Source organism: Callorhinus ursinus, unplaced genomic scaffold, assembly GCF_003265705.2.
Source record: "Callorhinus ursinus isolate GAN/ISIS: 27379988/994484 unplaced genomic scaffold, GSC_fseal_2.0 scaffold13, whole genome shotgun sequence".
In the NCBI taxonomy this organism is placed as follows: Eukaryota; Metazoa; Chordata; class Mammalia; order Carnivora; family Otariidae; genus Callorhinus; species Callorhinus ursinus.
Genome location: NW_027397075.1, coordinates 34,002,306 through 34,028,096, shown reverse-complemented (window position 1 = coordinate 34,028,096; position 25,791 = coordinate 34,002,306). Strand labels below are relative to the sequence as shown.

The window sequence follows — 25,791 nt, the reverse complement described above, 5'->3', positions numbered from 1 at the left end:
AAGTGTTTGGTGATTTTTACTTATAAAATATTGCTTATAAAATACTGCCTTTGTGATAATTTATAGTAAGAGAATATTTTAAATTACTTTTCATGTATTTTACACATATTTAGCATTTTATATTTTTAACTTTTTATGTTTTATATTTATTAAATTTTTAATAGTTATTGGACATTATTTTTCAATCCATAATACTAAGTCCTTATAAATGACATTTTTTGTACTCATGCTGTTATTTATTTATTTTATTTAATTCTGTGTATTTAAAAATAGTTTACTTTCAAATATATATGTACATGCTTGGGTGTTAAATGTGAATGTAGCAGGCTAATAGATGTAGTATTGCTATGTCTCAAGTTAATCAGGAAATAATTTTATGAACCAGTTTATAAGTTCTTTATGAAAAATATATTTTCCTTTTCAAATACATAAACCAAGAATCATTTGCAATAAATAACCTTGCTTTTGAATTGGAATAATCACATTCTTTAAATGTTTTTTTATCCCCAAATATGAATTTGAAGAATATTTAGGTTTTAGGACAGCAGTAGTTATAGGTTCTTATTCATTCCAGATTTTCATAGCTGCATACATTAATGTCAAAGTGATAAATTTGAAATCTTGACAAGTTTAAAAAATTAATTTTAGTTAATGCATACTGAATGAAATACTTCTTTTTTTATCAAAGGACTAAAAAACGAATTGCAACATAATAAATAGCATTAGGATAGCAGTTATCTTTCCTCTAATTTATAACTTTAGGCAGTTATCATTCCTATAAGTTATAACTTAACTAAGTGTAATATTTCCTGTATCCAAATGAAATTAAAAGGCTTATGTTAGACAGCCTCCCAGATGGCCCCAGTGATCTGTCTCCTAGTATTCTCATACTTTCCTCCCCATTGTGCCAGTCTGTGTGATTGGTAAAATACTACAGATGTGAAGGTATGTCACTTCTGAAATTAGTTTATATAAAACACTATAGCCTCTGTCTTCATCATTCTTTCTTTAGTATTTGGTTCAATGTGGAGAAGCTAGCAGTATTGTCATAAGCCCAAATGACGGGGCGCTTGGGTGGCTCAGTTGGTTAAGCATCTGCCTAAGGCTCAGGTCATGATCCCAGAGTCCTAGGATTGCGTCCCACTTTGGGTTCCCTGCTCAGCAGGGTGTCTGCTTCTCCCTCTCCTCTGCACCTCTCCCTGCTTGTGGTCTCTCTGTCTCTGTCTCTCTCTCAAATAAATAAATAAAATCTTAAAAAAAAAAAACCCTCAAATGGTGGGAAACTGCATCCTCATGCCAAGAGCCATGTTGAGTGAGCTTGCAATGGATCCTGTAGTTCAGCTGAATGGTGACCTCTCTGGGCCCATGAGACTTAGCCAAGACTACCTAGTTAAGCTGCTCAAAGATCCTGACCCTCAGAAACTGTGTGACAGTAAATTTTGTTGTTTTAAGTTGGTAAGTTTTGGGGCAATTTGCTGTGCAACAATAGCTAACTAATACAACAAGGTCTGTTTTCTCTATTTGATCAAGTTTAAAAGAAAAACTTATGTTTGGTAAATCAGTATTGTCAAAGTGAACATCTTTGTGCTTTATCTTTCATATTTTTTAAAAAATATTTTCTAATTTAAGTGTCATTTTGTTCTAGTTCATTCTTATGCTTACTTATATTTAATTGTTACACTGATGTGTAAACCTTGTTTATAAAGGTTCTTAGTGATTAGCAGTGGAGTTATGGGGATAGTAGGTGCTCCATAAAATGTGGTGTGGTTTAACTTTGTCTTGCTACTTTTTTTGAGTACAGCTCTACCACTTGATATTCTAATCTATAAATGCTGTATTTGACTTGTAGACCCTTAATTATAACTAGCCATTTCATCTCAGATTGTATATCTTAATTGCTGGGACAATTTTATATTGATTGGAATAGCACATGATTCCTATTAGAAAATAACATGAAACAAACCAAATATTGCTATTTAAAACCCTTATTCTTTTATTTTAATATTGAGTGTCTTATTTTTCTCTTAGGAGGCTAATAGATTGATTAGGTTGTAAGTAACTTTTTTAATGGTTAACTTATATTCAAGGTCCACATATTTAAAGAAACTCTCCATGGAATTCCACTTGTAAAAGATAAATTATCCCATTCACACAGAGAAAATCTCTATTCTTAGGAAATACCATTTTATAGAAGTGAGAGTTGGAACCATTTTTACTTTTTTTTTACTCCCATTTACAGATCACCATATTAGTATTCCTAAAAAGATTCTAAAATTTTACTGTGCCTCCATCTTAATACTGGTTTTCAACCCCAAATGCACATTGGAATCACCCAAAAAGCTTTTAAACAGACACCAATACCTGGACCCCAACTGGGTATTGTCCAGGACAGGTCACTGGGGGACAGGACATTGGCGCCCACTGAAAAGATGGGTAGGAAGACTTTTGTTCTTATTATAGTTAGTGTTCATTATTAATTGCAATGTGTAACCAGGAGTGTAACCAATATCTTGACAGTCTGTCTTATGTGTGTATTCTATTGTCTGTGGAGACATTTTTGATGTATGATACGATCATTGCTCTGGTACCTTACAAGACAACAGCTCACCTTTCTATTTCTGCTCTCAGATCTGACCTGCTCTGATCAGTTTTTCCATAATCTTTACAAATCTCAGTATATACCATTGGAATAGACTAAATATCAAATATTAAAACAAACATTTAAAAGTTTAGCTAAACAATTCTGTAACATTACTTTAGACACACTTAAATCATATAACTGAGTTCCTACATAAAATTTTAAAATCATGGAATTCTTAATTGAAAGATAAAACAAGAACTGCTTCCAGGTACTTTAAAAATGACATTTGTATTATATATATAATAAATATGAAAGTGTGTGTGTGCGTGCATGTGTGTGTAGGAGTGGGATGACTATATGATTCATCTTCCACCCATGACACTTGAGAAAAATACACACCGTTTTTTTCAGTAGGCTCCATGCCCAGTGTGTGGCTTGAATTCACCACCGAGATCAAGTCACATGCTCTACGGAGTAAGCCAGCTAGGTGCACCCCCCCCCCCCACAACACCATTTAAAGAATACTGAAACAAATACACATGTATCTCCATATTGCCCTTTTTTTTTTTTTTACTCCTCTCTTTTATGCTATGGGATCATGTTACCTCTCAGCACATTTTTAGTCTGTTGTTTTCTGACTTTGAAACTATGCTGTCTTGGTTGCAATACATTGTTCTGTTACTTAGTCATTTAATTTAAAGGTTTTTGGTTCTAGTAAACTAAAATGCTTTGGATTAGTATGAAGAGGCAACTGTAGCAATAAGCAAAACTTTCTGGATTACAGAAGCATTTGTTAACGTATTGTTTAATTCTTTTCATTTTTATTGTTCTTTACTCTTAGTGAAGCTATGGTCTACCAACCTAGACAACTCAGTGGCAAGCATTGAGGCGAAGGCTAATGTGTGCTGTGTTAAATTCAGCCCCTCTTCTAGATACCATTTGGCTTTTGGCTGTGCAGGTAAGAAATTAAAGCAGCTTTGTCTTCTTTTGATGTTGGTTGAGTATCGTGGCTAGGATAAAAGACTGTAGTTTAAAACATAATTTGCCTTGTAGGTTTAAATTTTGTTTTGGTTATTAGACTCTAAGTTAGAAGTATGCAGTGTGCCATCATTACTCATTTATTGCTATGCCTTAATTTCAGTATTCTGTCACCATCTTTAATACATAGAGATGGTTTGTTGATTATTTTTGTTGTTTCTCTAAGTCTTTGCATGCATGAACTGATGCTTATTCATAAACTTAGGTTGTAATGATGTTTAAATGATTAAACTATATTATATAGACATAGGAATCCATTTTTTTAATTAAAGGAAATCTGTTCATTCCTTCAAAAATTTAATATATATATATATTAATTATATATATGGGGCAGGGAATAAGAGATAAAATCTTTCATCATGGAATGCATAGGAACATAGGAAGTTCTTAAAAACATGTTAGCTGTTATCATAAGAAAGAATTTTTTGCTAACATATTTTTCTTAACTAGGGTGACCAAATGTCTGCCTTTGCCACTCATGGTTTATACTTATACTGTCATAATTACTTTAGTGCCTTCTTTCATTCTCAGAAGTGTTGTTAGTTGGAAGATAAATGATATGGTTGCCCGAGTCCTTTGTCTTCTGTATCTGTCCACTCTCCCCAAATATTAACTAGAACAGTAAACACCTGTAATTTAACTTCTGCATTAGGAAATCTCCTTGATTCTTTTTTTATTGATAATCTCAGTTTATTTAAAGATAAGTTTAGCACCATTTAATGAACACAGAATCACCCTTAAAAAAGGAAAAGCACAATTTAAATCTTATTTGTTATTATACCCTTTCCTTATTTCAACTTATTTATTCACTTACATAATGACATAATTTCATAGTTAGTTCCAGTAGGGTGTGGTCTAACATGTATCTGTAAGTAGAATTCTCTTTCTGTTAGCATACAGAATTTTTTCATGATCAAGTGGTATTCTTTTCCATTTGAACCTACTACTTCCTTATTAACTCCCTTTTCTATCACTGACTAGGCAAGTTGATTAACTTATCTCCCCAAGTTCCTTATCCTTAAAATAGAGATAGCCCTTTGGGCTTTATGAGGATTATGAAAGGAAAATGTTATATGTAAAGCTCTTATAATATGGTACTTAATAATTGTTTAATTATTTTCATTATTAATATTTTATCATGCATTGAATTAAAATAGCTTATTGAGTTTTATTGTTATGTTCTATTTTATAAACACATTGGCCATCATTTATGAATAGAAGTTATTATCAGTATTTAATAGGTACAAATACCAGATATGAATGTCTTCAAAATTTTTCCTTCCTGGTAAAGGGAAGCCTACTTTATGTTTTATCTTTTAATTTAATTTAATTTAATTTAATTTAATTTTTAAGTTTATTTACTTAAGTGATCTCTGTACCCAACCTGGGAATCAAACTCACAACCCTGAGATGAAGAATTGGAAGCAAAAAAACTTCCGACTGAGCCAGCCAGGTTCCCCTAGGGGAAACCTACTTTAAAAAAATGCTTTGCTATCTGGCAGGCTGTTTGCCCTTACTGTTTTAAATTTTCATGTATTTCTTACTTAATTTTTGCATTTGCTTTTCCATGTATGCTTTAAGATTTATATTTTTCCAGTTCTAGAAAAATTCTTTTGGGATTCTCCTATGAATTACATTATATTTATTTGTTATTTTTGGAACCACTGGCATTATTAAGATAGTACATCTTCCCACATAGTTACATGGGGTATTTTTCTGTTTGTTGGGATTATTTTCTATCTTACAATGAGATTTTATAGTTTACTTCATTTAGGTACAAGGCCTTTCTGGTTAATTTTTTTCTATGTATAATTTTTGGTCCTATTTTAAATAAAATAGTTATTCTGTTCCTTATTTTAAGTACTATTTTCTAAGAGTAGATAAAAATTTTTGATATTTAGATATATATATATATATATAGGCATCTTATAAATGTTTCTTATTAAATCTAGTAGTTTTTTAGTAGAGTCTTTGAGTTACCTATTTATTTTTTATTTTTTTTAAAGATTTTATTTATTTATTTAATTGATAGAGAGAGAGAGAGAGAGAGACAGCGAGAGAGGGACACAAGCAGGGGGAGTGGGAGAGGGAGAAGCAGGCCTTCCGCCGAGCAGGGAGCCCGATGTGGGGCTCGATCCCACGACCCTGGGATCATGACCTGAGCCGAAGGCAGTTGCTCAACCAACTGAGCCACCCAGGTGCCCCAAGTTAACCTATTTATACTTGTTAGTGGCCAAAGCGATGTTTGTATTTCTTCTTTTCCAATGATTTATTGCCTTCTCTTCTTAGAAGGCAGTGTTATAGGATACTAGTGATAGTTACTTTCCTCATCTTGATTCATTTAGTTGAATGGGCTTCAGTCTTTTACTTTTTAGGGTATCTACTTTTTTTAAAAATTTATTTATTTGAGAGAGTGAGAAAGAGAGAACATGTGCGTGGGTGGGGGGAGTGGCAGAGGGGGAGAATCTCCAGCAGACTCCACAATGAGTGCTGAGCCCCATGCAAGGCTCGATCTCATGACCTTGAGCATGAGATCATGACCTGAGCTGAAACCAAGAGTCAGACGCTCAGCTGACTGAGCTATCCAGGCGCCTCCAGGGTATCTACTTTTGGAGAGTAGTCTTTATTAAATTCAAATGATTCATTTTACTCTTTCTTAGGAGCAACTGCAGTATTTCATCAAGTGCTTTTTTAGCCATAGTTGATATAATCATATGGTTTAATTCGTTGACATGAATTGTATATATACATTTTCTGATGTTGAATTATATTTGTGTTTCTAGAATAAACCTTGCTTGAGCATAAGGTGGAATTCTTTAATGAATAGCTTTATTTATTGCTGATATTTTTGTATCTATAATCATAAATTTGATCTATAATTTGTTTTCTTAAACCATTTTAATCATTATTGTATAATTCCTAGTATACAAGTCTTGAACTTGTTTAATTTATTCCCAAGTAATGTATTACTTTTATTTTTTTAATTTAAAAAATTTTTTTGCCAAGTTTTTATTTAAATTCCAGTTAACATAGAGTATTTTATTACTTTGAGATGTATTGTGAATGGAATTGTTTACTTAATTTTATTTTTGAATAGTTTGTTGCTAGAGTTCAGAAATACAGTGAATTTTTGTATATTGATCTTGCATCCTGCAATCTTGCTGGTCTTATGTATTTTTTCCTCTTAGTTTTATTGTGGATTTCATGGGATTTTCTACAGTTAAGATCAAGTTATCGGTGGATTAAAATAATTTTATTTCTTCCTTTACTATGTTAATGTCATCTTGCTTACTTGTATGAGCTAAAAGCCCACATACAATGTTGAATGGAAGTGGCAGAAGGAACTTCCTTACTTTATGGAGAAAGCATTCAGTCCGTCACAATTAAGTGTGATATTAGCTGTGAGATTTTTGTTGATACCCTTTATCAGATTGAGTAAATTTTCTGTTCCTTTGCTAATAAGAGTATTTATTATGAATGAGTGTTAGATTTTGTCAAATGCTTTTTCTGTGTCTATTGAGATAGTGTCTATTGAGATTGTTTATGTCCTTTATTATAATAATGTGGGATAGTTCGTTGTTGTTTTGAATGTTAAACCAACCTTCCATTCTTGGGGAAAATCTCTCTTAGCTATGGTATAAAATCCTTTTTATATGTTGTGGGATTGAGTGTTCTAATGTTTTAAGTATTTTTGTGGTATTTGTAACTTTCTTGTGATGTTTTCTGTCTTTGATAGCAAGGTACTATTGGCCTTATAGAATGAGTTGGGAAGTATTTCTTTGTTTATTTACTGAATGAGTTTGTAAAGGGTTGGTATTATTGTCTTTAAATTTTTTTTAAAGACTTTATTTATCTGAGAGAGAATGAATGAGAGAGAGAGAGCATGAGTGGGAGAAGGGGCAGAGGGAGAGGAAGAAGCAGATTCCCCACCTAGCAGGGAGTTCAGTGAGGGGCTTGATCCCATGTCTCTGGGATCATGACCGAAATTGAAGGCAGATGCTTTACAGACCAAGCCACCCAGGCGCCCCTCTTCTTTAAATATTTGATGGGATTTATCAGTGAAGCCATCTGGACTTTGACTTCATGAGGATATTTTAAATACCTAATTTAATTTCTTTTTAAAAGTTTATTCAGATTTTCTATTTCTTTTTGAAATCAGTTTTAGTAGTTACTGTCTTTCTGGGAATTTGTATGTTTAATTTTTCTAATTTGTTGTAATAAAGTCATTCTAACATTCTCTTATAGTTTTTTTTAATTTCTGTAGTCAGTAGTGTCCCTTCTTTCATTGCTAATAGGTCTTTTTTGTCTTCTCTCTTTTTTCTTTTTGGTGGGTCTAGTTAAATATTTGTTAGTTTCTTCAAGGGATGTGTGTTTATGACAGGTGCTTCAGACCAGAAGGCCATGTATTTCCAGTGTTCTTAACATTGTTACCCAAACTTACTTGTTGGAAGGGTTAGAGATCTGTAGGCTGAGCCTCTTAAAATGATTCTTAGCTCACCATAAGTATCAGTAGACCAAGAGAGCTGTTATTTCTTTCTCATCCAATCAAGATCAAGATATGTTGAGTTCAAGAACGTTATGCCATCACTATAAACAAGAGATCAGAAATCTTTCACTGTAACTGATACAAAGCTGGAGACTGGACATTGGAATATTACATTAGAAAATCTCCACATCTTTACAGTGATGCTTGCAACAAAAATATCCAAAGCAGAATGACCACCAAGTTTCTGTCTTTCAGATCTTACATAAGTGTATCCCTGTGCTGGAAGCTCATTCACATCTGGAAGCATAACTTCAAGAGAATCTGGGCAATATAGTTTTTAACTTTCCATCCTCCATAGGCTTAAATAAGGTGGTAGGAATGGATGCTGAGGTCATTGGCCTCATCCAGCACAATGCAGTTTCATATGAGTTAAGGACTTACTTTTTCTGACTGTGAAATAGGTGTTTAGTATCCAAGCAAGCATTAATGAAGCCAGTAGTCCTTACTTTATTCACTGCCTTTCATTGTATCTTTTACTGATTGAAACATGCATTTAATCATAAAAACTTATATTACCTAGAAAACAATGACTTATGTTAAATCATTTTCATTTAGAATTGCAGCATTTCTTAGAATGTAGACTATTGTCTAAATGTTTATTTTCAACTGTAAAACATCACTCTTTAACTGTACCGTTTATTTTACCACTGAGAGAAGTACAGAGTCACATTCATGAGATTGCTTATTAAATATCATTTGTGATGATGAATTTGACATTAGGAGTGGGCTGTACATTTTTAAACATTGCTTTTGGAGTTAAAAGAAATAGACAATGAATGAATAAGCTACCAACCAATTATATTTTCACTCCCTGTTACAAGGGCACTGTGGATCCTACCTACTGGGTAGTGACGCATCATGCTAATTTAGCTTCCCTGCCTCCTTCATTTGGATAATATCTTCCTATTTGGTACAATTAATTCATTTCTCTCTCTCTTTTACTTCATCATTTGCTCATTTACCTTTTATCATAATATAAAAAGATGTCTAGTTTTTTTTTTAATTGGAGAGTGTAGCATGGAAAGTTTCTTGCAGTATAGTAAAAATTCATAAGCATTTCTTTTAAAATATCAAATCCTAAGTCATGGTCTTCTTGAAAATAGTAGACCAGGAATTTTAAACTACTTTTCTCGTGGTTAATATTGAATAAAAAGCTTTGAATTTTATTTTAAACCATTTAAATATCTGTTCTTAAGTACTGAGATTATCTGAAGCATGCTTTTACCAGAAGATAGGATATTTTTAACATCAAGGTGAAAGTGTTTATTGTCTGTTACTTGATTACTACATAATATTTTTTTTATTGAGTAGAAACAGGTAGGAAAAAAAAATTTTTTCTCCAGTTTTCTTCTCTAAAGCCAGTTTGGGAGAGCATTGCAAGACGAAATTAAATTCCTAGCAATCTGTGGTTTTAAGAGAACATCAGAGTTACTTGCATAATAACTTGAAGCATCTTGCAATTTTTTAAACTGTAAGTCTTAAGACAGACAGGAAATATGGGTACTCTTAGGCATTCTTTTTAAAGTAATAATAGTTTATTCCCCAGAAATTAGTGATATAAATCAAAGGTAAGGTTAGTATTATTCTGATTTAGGAGTGGTATTTATGCTAATAACATATTCACTGGGAAGGAATACTGTTTCTAGAACAAACAGGAATTCTGAAATAGCTTATTTAACTCTGTTACCAGTAAGCATTTTTTTAGTTACTGTAAACTCTTTGTTACTGTCAGTAAGCTAAATAGTTCATATGCATAAAAACACCATTTGTTTTCTCATTTTTAATACTTTGCAGTTTTTGTGATTCATATAATGACTTAGTTTTCAAAAGGAAAAGATAATCTTTTCTTTGTATTTTGTTTTGTTGTTGATAAATTTATGTTTAAATATCTTTATTACTTCACTTACTCTAAAACTTACAGTTGCTTCTTATTGCTTAAAGAATAAATATAGATTCCTTTGCTTCTGTTCTAAGCCCTCCATGATTGGCTTCAGTATTCCTTATACTTGACTCATATTACTTACTCTGAAAATTTTTACTCAGAAGAATTTTTTTAAAAGATTTTATTTATTTATTTGAGAGAGAAATCTTTAAAAAGGGTGGGGGCACCTGGGTGGCTCAGTCGGTTAAGCGTCTGCCTTCAGCTCAGGTCATGATCCCAGGGTCCTGGGATCAAGCCTCGCATCGGTCGGGCTCCCTGCTCAGCAAGGAGCCTGCTTCTCCCTCTCCCTCTGCCTGCTGCTCTGCCTGCTTGTGCTCTCTCTCTGTCAAATAAATAAATAAAATCTGGAAAAAAAAAAAGAGCAAGCATAGGGAGAAGCAGAGAGAGAGAGAGAGGGACAGCAGACTGCACTGAGTGTAGGGCCTGATGCCCGGCTCAATCCCACAACCCGGAGATCATGACCTGAGCCAAAATCAAGAGTTGGATGCTTAACTGACTGACCCACCCAGGTGCATCAACTCAGAAGAAATTTTATAAAGCTTCTTCCATAAAGATTCCTTAATTCTGAGTACAGCTGCCTGAGGCTACTTTATATGTGCATCTTCAACTTTTAAAAACTGATGTAATCATTTAAAATTGTGTATATTTAATCATACAAACAGTACAAGATTATATCCTCATTCTCAGCTTTCATATGTAACACATAAAACTTAAGTTCTCATTCACCAAGCATCATTACACTGCCTCTTCAGAGACTCTATTGTTAATAGTTTTGCAGGTGTCTTTCCACAGATAGGTAGATACAGCATTTCTTGAGGAGGCCAATAAACATTTTTCTTTATTTAGAACAGTATATTTTTTCTTTAAAAATTAGGGTTGATTCTAAAAGATGGACAACGGGGCGCCTGGGTGGCTCAGTCCTTAAGCGTCTGCCTTCAGCTCAGGTCATGGTCCCAGGGTCCTGGGATCGAGCCCCGCATCGGGCTCCCTGCTCCGAGGGAAGACTGCTTCTCCCTCTCCCACTCCCCCTGCTTGTGTTCCCTCTCTCGCTCTGTCTCTCTCTGTCAAATAAATAACTAAAAATCTTTAAAAAAAATAAAATAAAAGATGGACAACTATGCTATATGTAACACAAGTTTAGAGTATTTTTAGATCTCTCTTCTATTCCCCCCCCCAAATATAATTAATTCCCTTTCATTTAAGAAGCTGGTGTTTAGTTTAAGGGGCTATGAAACATAATTTAATTCGTGTTTTAAAGTTAACATTTAACATGGAGGGGGCGTCTGGGTGGCTCAGTCGTTAAGCGTCTGCCTTCGGCTAAGGTCATGATCCCAGGGTCCTGGGATTGAGCCCTGCTTCGACTGGCGGGAAACCTGCTTTTCCCTCTCCCACTCCCCCTGCTTGTGTTCCTGCTCTTGCTATCTCTCTCTCTGTCAAATAAATAAATAAAATCTTTAAAAAAATAAAGTTAACATGGAGAACCTTGCGTAAGGTAGATATGTAAGTGCTTGAGATGTCTTATATTTTCCCATCATATTTAAGTAATAGGAAAAGTTTTAGGCTTGCTAGGTTTATAAGTCCCTTGTCTTTTATATAGCAGCGGCCAGTGGGAAAGATGTCTGTTCCTTCACATTTAAATAAATTTCTGAATAAATATTTAATAAATTTAGATTAGTGTCATAGCATTCATGAATATTATCTATTGCATAGATACTAGGGGAGAAAATAAATATTAAGGACATTTTATTTTCAAGTTTCCAAGTAACTTGAGTGAACTCAAATGGAAGTGACATGCATAAAGCCAATACTATTCAAGAAACAAAGTATTGTATTACTTTGTCATAACAATCTACTTTTGGGAATGTTAAAATCTAAAAACAACTTTGAAGCACCTAGTGGATCTTTCACCTATTTAAGTGTCTTGTTTTCCAGTCTGTAAGTAGCACTGTAGCAACAAGGTATTTTTAAAAATGGACCTTACGGGAAATTTTGTATTTATGTTAAATGCAGAGATATTTATTTATTTACTTAGGGTTTTTTTTTTAAGATTTTATTTTTAAGTAATCTCTATACCCAACATTGGACTCGAACTCACAACCCCGAGATCAAGAGTTGCATGCTCCTTCGACTGAGCCAGCCCTGTGTCCCTAAATGCAGAGATATTTAAAGTTAGGCATCTTTTCAGCTGTTACTAATTTAATAGATGTGGTCATCATTCAGTTTTTGAAACTAATATTGAGTAAGCACTAGAAACACTTGGGAAGTAAGAAATATATGATATGATTTCTCAGGAAGCCAGTGAAATAATAGAAGCAAAGTACAAAAGGAAGGAGTAGAATATTTGGTTAATCCAAAAGAGAACAGGAGAAGAAAGAGGAAAATAATATAACATGTTTATAGTAATTAAAAAGCAGAAAATAGCTGATGAAAATTCAAATATATCTAATTATAGTAAATGGAAATGACTTATTCCCTCCAACTTTAAAAGGCAGGGATTAACAGACTAGTTAAAATGTTTAAAATGTAATTAATATACTCTTTACAGGAGGAACATTTGAAACAAGGCTAAGGAATGGTAAATAAAAACAGGTTGATTTTGACACAGGATTGATAGACTGGTGGAACAGAGCCAGCAGCAGGCTCACAGATGTTATCGACATTTGATACCCAGCAAAGATGGTTGTTTGGAAATACAGGATTTTCATACTCTGACAGTTGTTTTGGAAATTTTAGCTTTACCTTATGCAGTATACAAAATCAGTTGATCAAATGACCTAAATGTGAACAGCAAGACTCCAAAAGTATTTAGAAGATAATATGAGAGAGAATATCTTCATGATCTTGTGGTAGGGAAGGCTTTAAGATACAAAAGTATAAACCATAAATGAAAGGTGGGTAAGTTTGTCTACAGTAAAATTAAAAACTTTTGTTTATCAGATAATACCTGAAAAAAATAATTTTTAAGAAGTCGTTAATTGGGGGAAGATATTTAGAATACCTATAAGTGACAAAGTATTGGTATTCAGATTTCATGAAGAACTCTTTCAAATAAATAAGAAAATGATAATGGTACCCTATAGCCTTGATACTCGAAGTGTAGTCTGCACAGCAGTCAGCATCAGGATCATTTAGGAGCTGATAAGAAGTTTATTGAATCAGAATTTCTGAAGGTGGACCCCAGGAACCTTTTTTCTTCTTAGCAGTCTCCCCAGATGATTCTTTATGTACTCTAAAGTTCGAGAATCTCTGCCCTAGAGAAATACATATTTTAATAATGTTGGTAATAGCATTGTTTGTACATTCATACTGTGAAACATTCAGCAGTGAGAATAAATGAACTGCAGCTCCATGAATCCGTATGGATGAATAATAAGCATAAATGTTGAATGAAAAGAAGTCACAGAAAAACATATGGTATAATTCTATTTACAAACATGCAAAACAAACTATTGTTTTAGGAATATATTCATTGACCACACAAATATGGAATTCAACCATAAAGAAGAGAAAGGGGAATAATTATTATATCTTTAAGTATAGTGCTTACCTGTCAGATGGAGAAAAAATGTGACATACAGGCTTTTAAGGTTTAGGAATATTGTATTTGTAACTAGTGTACCAGTTACATGGAGTTTGAAACTTCACATACATTGTATGGACTCTTCTGAATGCAGGCTAGTTTTCCAAGTCACAAAGAAAGTTTTTTAAAAAGATGGAGAAAATGTAAACTAATTTAAATGCTGAAAATTTAGCATATAGACATTTATAGAAAATACCATTAAATAGTTTCTTTCTCTTGGTGACTTTTAAGATGTTTCCATGGAAAGTTCTTCTTTTTTTTTTTTAAAGATTTTATTTATCTATTTGACAGAGTGAGAGAGCACAAGCAGGGGGAGAGGCACAGGGAGAGGAAGAAGCAGGCTCCCCACCAAGCAGGGAGCCCGAGGTGGGGCTCAATCCCAGGACCCTGGGACAACAACCTGAGCCGAAGGCAGACGCTTAACCGACTGAGCCACCCAGACACCCCTTCCATGGAAACTTCTTAAAGTTAACTGATGTTTGGGCAGTTATAAGTGAACAGATGTGGTAGTCTCTCTCAAGTTTTTCTTTGTGAAAGATTGAGGAGACTTCATCAAAACTGTTCAGTTTTTGTTGTTTCCATTCCCAGTGGTTCACTAAGGTTTCAGGCTCAGCTATATCATTTATTTTATTTTAATTTTTTTGTAAGCACCTATAGTTAGGATGAGTTATGTTTAAGGAAATGATTAGAATAAGTCCAATGCCATAGTAAAGCAAGACTGCCGTTGTTTATTCAAATATTTACTCAATAGGGGAAGAGAGTTTTTATACCCCAATACATGATTTAATGAAAGAGTTCCAGAAAATATGTTTTTCCTCATTGAGGTTTTAAAAAATTGACTTCTATGTGTGGCTTACTGTTGTAGATTATTGAAAATCCGTCATATGAAATACTTTAAATATTTTGAAAAACCCATGTTAGAAAATTGAAATCATTTTTCTGAATTTCAACATTTATTTGGTATTTTCAGATTCTGTTTGCAAGGTTAGATTTCTTTTATATACTGAACACAGTAGAGTGATGAATCATAAAAGTTACAGATTATTTCTTTAGTGAGAGAATTAGAATGAAGATGGAAGAAGTTGCTGTGTATTATAAAGTGCTGCTGCAGAAAATATAAAATTTAGCCAGTAGTATCTGAGTTACAGATATTCATTAGATACTATGGTTAAAATATTTTCTTAAGGGGCTTTATTGAATTGTGACTAGTCTCCCTCCACCTCTTATGATCCTAGGTTAAGATAGAATATATAGATTACTATGTCAGTAATATAAACCAGGAGCTTTTGAAAGCCTTTCTCAGCGAGCTTTCTTTCCATTTAGTGATTATTATCATATCTTTTTTTTTTTTTTTACCTTCTAATGCATAAATACAGGGCTTATAACTGTTAACGTTTAAGAATCACTTCTTTCTCTACTAGTGGTTCTGAATTAATCTTAAGGTATATAAACCACATTTTAGGTTCTACTAATTTTACTGTAACAACAGAACCAATTTAGTCTCTTAATCAATATTAAGCTATTGTAAGATGCTGAAAAATTTGTTTTAGATTTTAATATTGATAGTAAATTGCTTTAATGGTCTTAATTCTTCACCCCTTCCTGTATCTATGTGCTTTGCTATAAAACAGTGTTTTCCCACGGTGGGAAACAACCCCACTCTTGACTCTGTTTGGTGACTTGCTTTGGCCCAAGTGATGTTAAGTTGACATTGACTAGAAGTTTAAAATTTGCTGGCACAATTGGGCTTACTTGCTCTTGCCCCTCTGCCATCACCATGAAGAGAACATGCTCAGGCTAGCTGCTGGTCCCAGGGGAAAGGAAGAAAGACACTTGGAGCAGTACCTACTTGTCCCAGCCAGATCATTCAACCTCCAGACACATAAACAAGCTGTACTGAAATCAGCAAACCCTAAGCTCTCCATCATTCTTTGAGAATAAATGAAGATTCTATGCTACTGTACTTTGGAATAGTTTATTACACAGCAGTTCTGTGGTGGCAGTGGCTGATTAACACAGTGTTCTGTGAAATTGTATGGTATTGAATGAATAAAGGCCATTTCCCTACATAATTACCAAGGCTCTAACTAATCATCTTCTGTCTATAAAAAATCATTACAGGGGCTCCTGGGTGGCTCAGATGGTTAAGCATCTATCTTTGGCTCGAGTCATGATCACAGAGTCCTGGGATCGAGCCCCATGTCCGGCTCCTGGCTCAGCGGGGAGCGTGCTTCTCCCTCTGCCTCTCCCCCTGCTTGTGCTCTCTCTCTCTCTCTCTATCTCTGTGTCTCAAATGAATAAATAAAATCTTAAAAAAAAATCATTACATATAGATTAGCAGTGCACTATATCACCTTCAGTGGCTTCCACTTGTCTGAAAGCACATAAAAAAATCTACATAAAATTACTCTAGTACTTTTATACACGTGCTTTAAAGAATCTTCATGTATGGAAAGATACAGTTAATGCTTGGCATGTAATGTAAAGCAAAAGTCTTCAAACTGGAATCAGAACATTCTGATGGAACACTAACTAAACACTAACACTAAACTCTATTGCAAGTGTGTGTGGATACTTAAATCCAGTTGCAGGTCTGGGAATTTCATGTGTCAGTTGATATCCCTGACATTGACACTTGACGTATCATACCTGTTCTCCTTTCTACTTCAACTTTTACAGTAGCTTTTTTCCTGTTTTTCAAAAGAAAAGCATATCTCACATCATGGTGAATCTTAATATGGTACATTGTTCCAGGCTGTAAAAATCTCAGGATTATCAAACTAAGGGATGATTCTAAATTTTGTTATTAGAGTAACTTCCTATCATTCTTTGTTTTATAGATATTTTTATTAAGAGTAAAACATGGCATTAGAGAAAGTACATTTTTATACCACATTATAGTGCTTTTACTTTAGTTACTCGTTGAATGAAACAATGGAAGTGGTGAAGTTTTTTCTTTAAAGGATTCCTTCTTCTGAGTGTTGTCAAAAAAAAAAAAAAAGTATGCATTGTTCCTTATTCTCAAGTCTCACTGGTAGAAGCAAAGCAAAGAGCCCATTAGCACTAAGTATTGAATGTGGATCTTCTTATTTCAGTTGGGCAATAAACTTTGTCCTCTATTTATCCATTTATCTGTTGTAGAATCAGAATTTATAGGGATGCATATTAACACTTTAAATTCAAAAAGATAATCTGACAGAATAAATCTTTTTTTAAGATTTATTCATTTGAGTTACAGAGAGAGAGCAAGAGCAAGCATGAGCAGGGGGAGAGGCAGAGGGAGAGGGAGAAGCAGGCTCCCCGCTGAGTCAGGAGCCCGATGTGGGGCTCGATCCCAGGATCCTGGGTTCATGACCTGAGCCAAAGGCAGATGTTTAACCATCTGAGCCACCTAGGTGCCCTGGAGAATAAATCTTTTTTAATATATAAGTTGATGAACTAAATCCTCACTGTCAGCTTTTGACAAATATATTTAAAACATAAAATAGCACAAAAGCAAAATAAAATAGTGCACACAAAACACTTTGTTGGCTAAATTATATTAAAATTACAGTATTTGGGGGTTTTACAACTTTATGAGAATATGTTAATAATAGGTATAATTAATACTGATCCATACTCCAGTATCTGCAGTATGAAAATCCAGAAAGCTTTGAATACCGGAAATTCATTGCTCATTTGATGACATCAGATCTAAAGCACATATATAAAGATAGATATATCCTACTTAGTGTAATTATCCATAAGTTTTCCAGCAGAAATAATGTATTTGCTTACAGGATGCTGACATAAACCTCAAGGGGAGTGTTACATAATATTAAGCATATTTCCTGTCAAAATCAGAAAAATTCAGAATTATAAAACTTATCTTTTCTAAGTACTTGGGATAAAGGATTGTGGCCCTGTATATTTGATTTGATGTTGGTAGAACCATTTTAGTGATTTGCAAGAATTGTTACTTTCAATTACTCTTAATTATTAGGTAACAGATACATGGTTCCAGATCTTTGCATTCAATAAAATTGAAGGTTGGTCTAGTCAAAATGACAAATAATTAAAAGTATTTTTTTGATGGTAGATTACTATATGATTTTTGACATAAACTTGGGATTTAAAACGTTGAGAAGACTTTCTATATCTATGACTATATCTATAGAAATAAGTGAACAATAGGAGTAGAATTAATGCTGAACAATGGAAATAGAATCCTAAGAGTATATATAATATTTATTTACAGTTACCATAACAAATTGGGGACAGAGGGCACAGGGAGAGGGGATGCCACAACAAAATGTGAAGACATACATTTCAACAAATTATTACTATTGTTTGATAACATTATCAAAATGTGTTGTATTTTTTTATCAGTTGTGTACAACTAATTTTAATGATAATTCATATGGAAAGAATTTCTTATAACTAGAGCATTTTGGTCAAAGGAAATGAAATTATATATATATATGTATATATAAATACACACCTTTTTTTTTTCAGAGAAGAGAGAAGTAAGACTATAAAAAGACAGCATGAAATAGGGAGAATGTGAATATAAATTCAGGGAAAAGATTATGTAAAAGTTTTCCATTATTAAAGAGTAGCTTATTCAGGTATTTTTTTTTTAAGGTAGTGTTTAGATGTCATTATACATTGAATTCATATTTTAAAATGTCAGTATTTCATTTTGGTACAAATGACAACTTGGAAATATTTATGTGATGAGAATTTTTAGACACTTAAAAATTTATGAGGCAGTATTTCAGTATTCTTTTAAACAGAAAAGTAAAAGGCTTTTAATCTACCTGATTAATTAATTGGGGAAAGATGAGAGTGGATGTAGATGGTTGAGAGTCAATGAATGGCTATTACTGGTCAAAAATTAGGTTCTAGCTAAATGCTTTAATTGGTGGATTAGTTTTTAAATAAGTTATTGTACAGTGTTCAATGAAAAAATACTTTTGGTTGTAAGGAAATAATATATTTTTATGATATCAAGAGGAAAGTTTTGGTAAGATATGGAATTTTTTTCATAAATTCACACATGAATCTGAAAACCTAGACTGTACTATTATAGAACCATCTGTGGGTACAGAAGAAGTTGAGCATCTCAGAAACTTTTTTGCCTGTATATGCTTGCTCATGCTCTGTCTCTCTCTAGTGCTCTCTTTTTCTTGGTCAACTCCTTTCCCTTCCTTTGGTTTCTCTTCCCTCCCTCCTCTTTCTTCTCCCTTCTCTTTCTCATTTTCTTCCCATTTCTCCTTTCCTCCACCCTTCCTTATTTCCCTTCTTCTTCTCTGTCAGTCCCCATCTTTCTCTGTCTCCTCCCCTTCTTCCTCTTCCTTTCCTTTCTGTTTTTCTTTATTTCGGCCTGCCACTAAGCCCTTATCAGTTGCTTTCAAACCCATGTTTGGGTCTCTTCCCTACAGTTTACACATCTATTTCCTGATTTCTTTTCCTCACCACCAGTTCACTCTTTAGTTCTTCCAAGTCTCCCTGTCAGCTTTTTACCATGCCAGATAACTAGGTAAATGCCTTTTTCAGATTACTAATCTGATAAAGATATCTGAGATTTTGCTGACAAAATATTGTTATTTGCTTTCAACTTAGAATCGATTGCCTTGTATTTATTCTTTTCCCCAGTCATTTTCTCAGACTTTATTTCTAACTGGCTATATAGTGATACTGATGTCAATGTGACAGCTAACTGATTGTGAGACCAAGTTTGCCAGTATATATATTAAAAATTTCTGGCCAGGATACTTAAAAAATGCTACTACAGTGTGAACAAGGAAAGATGGAGCTGTTACTATTATAGACTGGTGTGAATGAAAAGGAACACTGCACCAGGCAGAATCAATGTAGTTTTTTTGTAAGAATGCAAGAATTTAGAATGTGTGTTTCATAGATGTGATAAAAAATATATTGTCAAACAATAGGCACATTGGGAGTTCTACTTCTGCTTTGTATGTAGAAAATCACCAGAAAATATTACTCTCATCTTAAAAACAGAAAAAGCTGTATGAGCTACAAAATTATAACTTTTCTTGACCCCTGTCAGAGAGCTGAGGTCACAAGGCATGGGAACTGAATTCCAAGGAATGACAAGCCCCTCCAAGGAGATGGGACACATGAACTATTCACCATTTGCAGACCACAAGAGGAAGAAGTAGCCACCATAGAAGCTGGTAAGAAGAAATGAGCTAAAATTTTAATGCATTCTTAAAGGCCAAGTATGGGTTGGCCTATCTGTTTGCCCGAGATACAAGGGGAGTGCACGCTTAACTCATATGCTCTTCTCCATCTCCCTCTACTGGCTGCTAACAAGAATGAATGGGTCAGGGCAGTAGCCTACATCAGGCACGCAGGAGTTCACAAAGTAATCAGTCCCTACCGAAAGACCAGCACAAAACCTCATCATTTCTCTGGATCCTCTTCTCATATGGAGCAGAAACTTTAAGCTATTGGAAAAGGAGCAAGAAAGCTTCTTGGGCCCAGGATCCTGCATCAGTACAAAGCAGAGATGAAGTGTCATGAAACCCTCTTTTGCCTGAAACATGTATCAGATGCTGTGTAGAATTTGGCTGCCATGATGGTAAGGGGTTGGAATGCTAAGAAGACCCCCATATTGGAAGCTCGGGCATATGAACCCTTCCTAAGTCTCATGATGGACCAGAAGAACTGAGATCCTCTGTTCCAAACAGAATCCTACTATAAAAAAAAACAAACAAACAAAACAAGAACAACCAAAAAAAAAAAAAACCAGAGCAATTAAGAGCCACCTACTATTGAGGGAGGGACAGTAGCATGGAGAAGGACCCTCTCTTGGCTCACATGCAGGAACTAGTAAAAAGGTAAGAGAAGAACAGGAATACAGAGAAAAATTCCTGTTGACCCAGACCACACTAAGTACAAGGTGATGATAGCTCATGGCTGGAAAGATTTGAAGCCTATGGTATACTTAATGGTGAGTTTAACAACTGAAACTGAAATGTAGTTTGAACATTGACTAGATTGATTGATCCCCTCATATGAATGGCCTGACAGAAAAAGAGATGTACTTATCTCTAAGCAGAAATACCGTTTGCTTCAGTATCTGCTGTTCTGTACATGATCACTTATGTTTAATAAAAAAGTATATAACTACAAATAAGAATGAGCATTACATTACCAAGACTCAAAAGAAATCAGTAGATTTATAGGTGACCCAGGTGTTAGGATATGAGACAAATTTTAAAATAACTGTCTATCATGTTAAAGGATATAGTGGGAAAGGTAGACAACATGCCTGAAAAGATGAAGAGTTTCAGTTGAGAGATGGAAAGTGTTTTTAAAACGTGCAATATTTGGAAATATTAAAAATACAAATCTTGATATCAAAAAAGGAATTTTTTGATGTGCTCATTAGCAAATTGGATATAATCTAAGAAAAAACTAAATGAAGGTAGGTCCATAAAAATTATCCAAAATGAAACATTAAGAAGAGAGTAGGAGGGAAAAACAGAACATAGTAGCCAAGATTTGTTGGATAATATTAAACAGACACACGTAATTGGCTTTGTGGAAGTAGGAGAGAAAAGGATGGAAGAAATACTTGAAGAGAAAAAGGCCAAAAACTTTCCAAGACTGATGAAAGATAACAAATCACAGATACCAGAAGCTCACAGAACCTCAAACAGGATAAAATCAAAAGCAGACCAAAAATACCTAATTTGACCTAATCGTAGTCAAATACTGAAAACAAAGTGAAATCTTGAAGGCAAAGTGAAAGAAATTATGGGAAGTGGAAGATAAAAATTATAGCAGAATTCTCATAAACTGTACAGGCCAAAAATCAGTGGAGCCACTGACACATTAAAGTGCTAAAAGAAATTTAACCCAAAGTTCTATATCCAGCCAAAAAATCTTTCACAAATGAAGACAAAATTTTTTTTTTCAAACAACCAAAAGCTGTGTTTAACTCAGATCGATATGTTAACCCTACTTGCATGTGCAGGTAGACAGACATCTAGATGGACAGATGGTTAGGTGGCTGACGGATGAATGGATACAGAAAGATGGATCTGCACAGTGGATGGATCTAAATTGCAGAAAATAAAAACAAAACTAGCTGTTTGATTTTGTATAACTGTAATATTGGATTCTGAATAAAAGCTTGTTAGAAAACAGAAAAGGAATGTCAGCATTAGGAAGCTGTGGTGGTATGAAACATCTGCGAGACCAGCAGTTAAGTGATACTTAGTACATTCTGGATCCCTAGGATGCTGTGACACTGATCAGCATAAGCACATATACTCAGTGAACTTTGTATTCTCCAGTTTAACAATAGATCTATTTATACAATCTAAAACATATATCTAGAGATTTCTCAGAGTCCCTAGAAGGAAAGTAACTACTGATTAGAGGAGCCTGACCTTGTAATTATTCTTTAAAAATTTTTTTTTTCTTTTCTCTGTCACATTTATCAGGGTACCTGGAATTCTTTTTATTAGAATTATAGCATTCATTTACTAACTTCACAGACACTTATTTAAAAAATATATTTATTACTGTGCATACAAAAATAAACTTCCTGCCTTTCCAGGATGTCACAGTTTGTTAGATAAGACAGACAAGCAAATATTAAATTATAATACATTGTGAAAAATAACATTAGAGCAGTGTTTTTTTAAATCTGAGAAACTGAGAAATTATTTGTGTCTGGCTATCACCAAATTATAATCTTCAGAGAGGAGACCAAGCATTTGTGTTTTGAAATTATTCCTCAGCAATTTCATGTCTACCCCACTCCCTTACCCTGGGACTATAGTAACTATACTACAGATATTTTAAAAGCCTGAATTGGGAACAAGAATTTGGAATTGTAGATGTAGGCTAAATAATAAAGGCCCTTTAAAGCTTTATTGTCTAATGAACATAATTGCATTAAAATACTGAGTCTCTGTTTTAACAGCATTTAGCAAAACAAGGATCAGATCTGTCCAGTAAAAGAAAAAATACTGTTTTTTTCTTATGAACTATTTTTATTGAGATGATAGGATTCATTTTGATTTTTTTTTTTCCCAAAGATTTTATTTATTTGACAGAGAGACACAACGAGAGAGGGAACACAAGCAGGGGGAATGGGAGAGGGAGAAGCAGGCTTCCTGCTGAACAGGGAGCCCAATGTGGGGCTCAATCCCAGGACCCTGGGATCATGACCTGAGCCAAAGGCAGACGCTTAACGACTGAGCCACCCAGGGGCCCCCATTTTTATTTTTTTTAAATAGCATAAAGAGGTCATTAAATAGACTGAACCCCAAATCTACATTATCTTTTGCACTTAAATTCTCCATTTTAGGTTAGTTTTTCAATCATATTCTTCCATGGAGTCTAATATATTACTACTATACAAAGACTTAGTATTTCTGGAACATTAGTTAAAATACAGGTCTGTAACCTGGGTCTGATTAAAGTGCCTCTGGAAATGGAGGGGCAGTTGTGAAGCACCAGAAAATTAGTTACTTGACAAGAGTTGAGGGTTAATCAGTTTTTCATTTTGAAACTTGCTTCAAGTGGTTACATAAAAAAAAAGTAATAAATTACTCAGAAGGGAGTTCTGGTTCTAAAAATATGATAGACTAAATAGACTGAAAATCCTCTGTCAAACATTTTATTTATTTTAGATCAACATTTTTTTTTATTAAAGATTTTATTTATTTGACAGAGAGATAGCGAGAGCAGGAACACAAGCAGAGGGAGTGGGAGAGGGAGAAGCAGGCTTCCCGCGGAGCAGAGAGCCCTATGCAGGGCTCGATCCGAGGACGCTGGGATCATGACCTGAGCTGAAGGCAGACGCCTAACAACTGAGCCACCCAGGTGCCCCTAGATCAACATTACTTTAGATAAAATGTATAAAAATACTACTTTAGATGCATAGCTTATAAGGTATTGAAATCACAAAGGGTCAGAAAGAGGGCAGAATGTAAAACCAGAGAATTAAACCTGTGAGCTCAAGTTTTATCACCTGGTTAATGGTGGTGATGGAAAAGTTGCTGGCCTCCAGGACCTAGTTATTGGAGAGTTAGTGGGGAGGAGAAAGGCGGTATGGATATGCTTAGAGTGTTGTAATTATCTGTCTATCCGGATATCTACATGGAGAAATCTCCAGAAACTTTGTCTTAGCCTGGGCTCTGAGTGTTGGACAGGAGTTGTTCCCCTGAGAATTCTAACCATGGTATAGGATGCTTCTTCCCCTTGCCCCCTCTGCAGAGAAATAAAGAAGGGAATTAAATAAAGAATTGAATAAAATACAAGGTTATTTAAGAGCAGAGAAATTTATAAATATAGGTAAATCTTAGCTAACCTTGACTGTATAATACAACAATAATAATGGAAACATGAGACTAATTTGGAGGTTTTAAAAAGATGGAAATAAAAATCTGTACAATAATGTAACCCAGCTTTTGGAGGTATATTGATAAAATATAAAGCAATGTAACGTTTTACATTGCTTGTGTAACAGTAGTAATTAGCTTTGTTCTTTAAGTCATGTATGCATTCTAAAATTTTAGTCATTATTATTAAAGAATAGAAATAGGGTTTCTACTTTCAAATCTGCAATAGGAAAGAAAACTCAGTCTATATTAAAGAAAATTCAATCTGTATCGACAGGAAGAAAGGAGGAAATGAAGAGCCATAGAAAAATCAGAGTAAATAGCTAAATACAACACGATGAGAATAAATCCAAATGTCTCACTTATAACAGTAAATTGAGACAGATTAAATTTACCAGTTCAGAGACCAAATCTCTTTGATTGGGTTATTTTATTTAAAAATTAAAACTTCCATACTAAATTCTACACTAAATGTAAAAGAGACACCTAAATTTGAAAGGCACAATAAGATTGAAATAAAGAGATCAGAGAAAAAATGTTATGAGGTAAGAACTGGTGAAACTATGTAGTGAGAAGAGTTAGACTTTCCAGGTTAAAATAGGGTTAAAGAAGATCCCAATGAAGTGATAAAAGGAATAACTTCACATGAAGACATACACTGTGAACCTCATGTATGTAATAACACAGCCTCAAAATATATCAAATAAACGTGACAAATTCAGAGAGAAATTAAAATCTCTAAGGAGAAAAGCAGAAATTATGAGGTACTGGAAATTTGAACAACACAGTTAACAAATACATACATAGAAGACTGAATCAGTCTGTCAACTAGAGGAATCCATATTTTCAATCACACAGATTACGTAAAATGATTTTTTAAAATTTAAATTCTCGTTAACATCCAGTGCATATTGGTTTCAGGAGAAGAATTCAGTGATTCATCACTCATCATAAGTGCACTCCTCAATACACGTCACCCATCTAGCCCCTCCCCCACCCATCTCCCTCCATCAACCCTCAGTTTGCTCTTTAAGAGTCTTTTAAGGTTTGCTTCCCTCTCCCTTTTTATCTTTCTTTTCTCCCCTCCCATATGTTTTTCTGTTTTATTTCTTTTTTTTAAAGATTTTATTTATTTATTTGAGAGAGAGAGAATGAGAGACAGCACGAGAGGGAAGAGGGTCAGAGGGAGAAGCAGACTCCCCACTGAGCAGGGAGCCCCATGTGGGACTCGATCCCAGGACTCCAGGATCATGACCTGAGCCGAAGGCAGTTGCTTAACCAACTGAGCCACCCAGGCGCCCTTTCTATTTTATTTCTTAAATTCCACATATAAGTGAAATCATATGTTAATTTGTTTTTCTCCAACTGACTTCACTTAGATTTTTTAATCTTTTTTTCAAGAAATTTAGGCATCGGTTTTTAGCTGTTTATCAGACGTGATTCCAGTGTTTTGCCAGTTTCCCAAAATGAATTTCTCTTTGAAGGTATTCAAAGAAAAGCATCATTAGTCCCTTTTAGGCCTTTTCAGTTCTTTCCTGCCACCATTGATTTAGATAAACATTTTTAAGTTTCTGAAATAAATCATACTTTTTAACAACCTTTACATGCTGACATGGAAATTTGTTTTAATGCCTTTCTAGTTATGAAAAAATTTTAAGTCTCTGATGTTCACTAGTCATTATTTAGCATTATTTGCTTTTTGACTCTTTAAAGCACGTCCGAAAAGAGATTGAA

At 34.1% G+C, this 25,791-nt stretch overlaps 1 protein-coding gene across 5 annotated transcripts in view; it reads left to right on the top strand.

Annotated features, from left to right (window-relative positions):
* COP1 (COP1 E3 ubiquitin ligase) overlaps positions 1–25,791 on the top strand; it is a 244,434-nt gene that overhangs the window by 148,789 nt on the left and 69,854 nt on the right. For all 5 annotated transcript variants that reach the window (XR_003209552.2, XR_003209550.2, XR_003209551.2 and 2 more), the window contains one exon: positions 3,423–3,539. Coding sequence is in view for 1 of the 5 variants with exons in the window: in XM_025877828.2 (XP_025733613.1) it covers positions 3,423–3,539 (117 nt within the window). In the remaining 4 variants the exon portion in view is untranslated. The remainder of the gene's footprint in view (positions 1–3,422; positions 3,540–25,791) is intronic.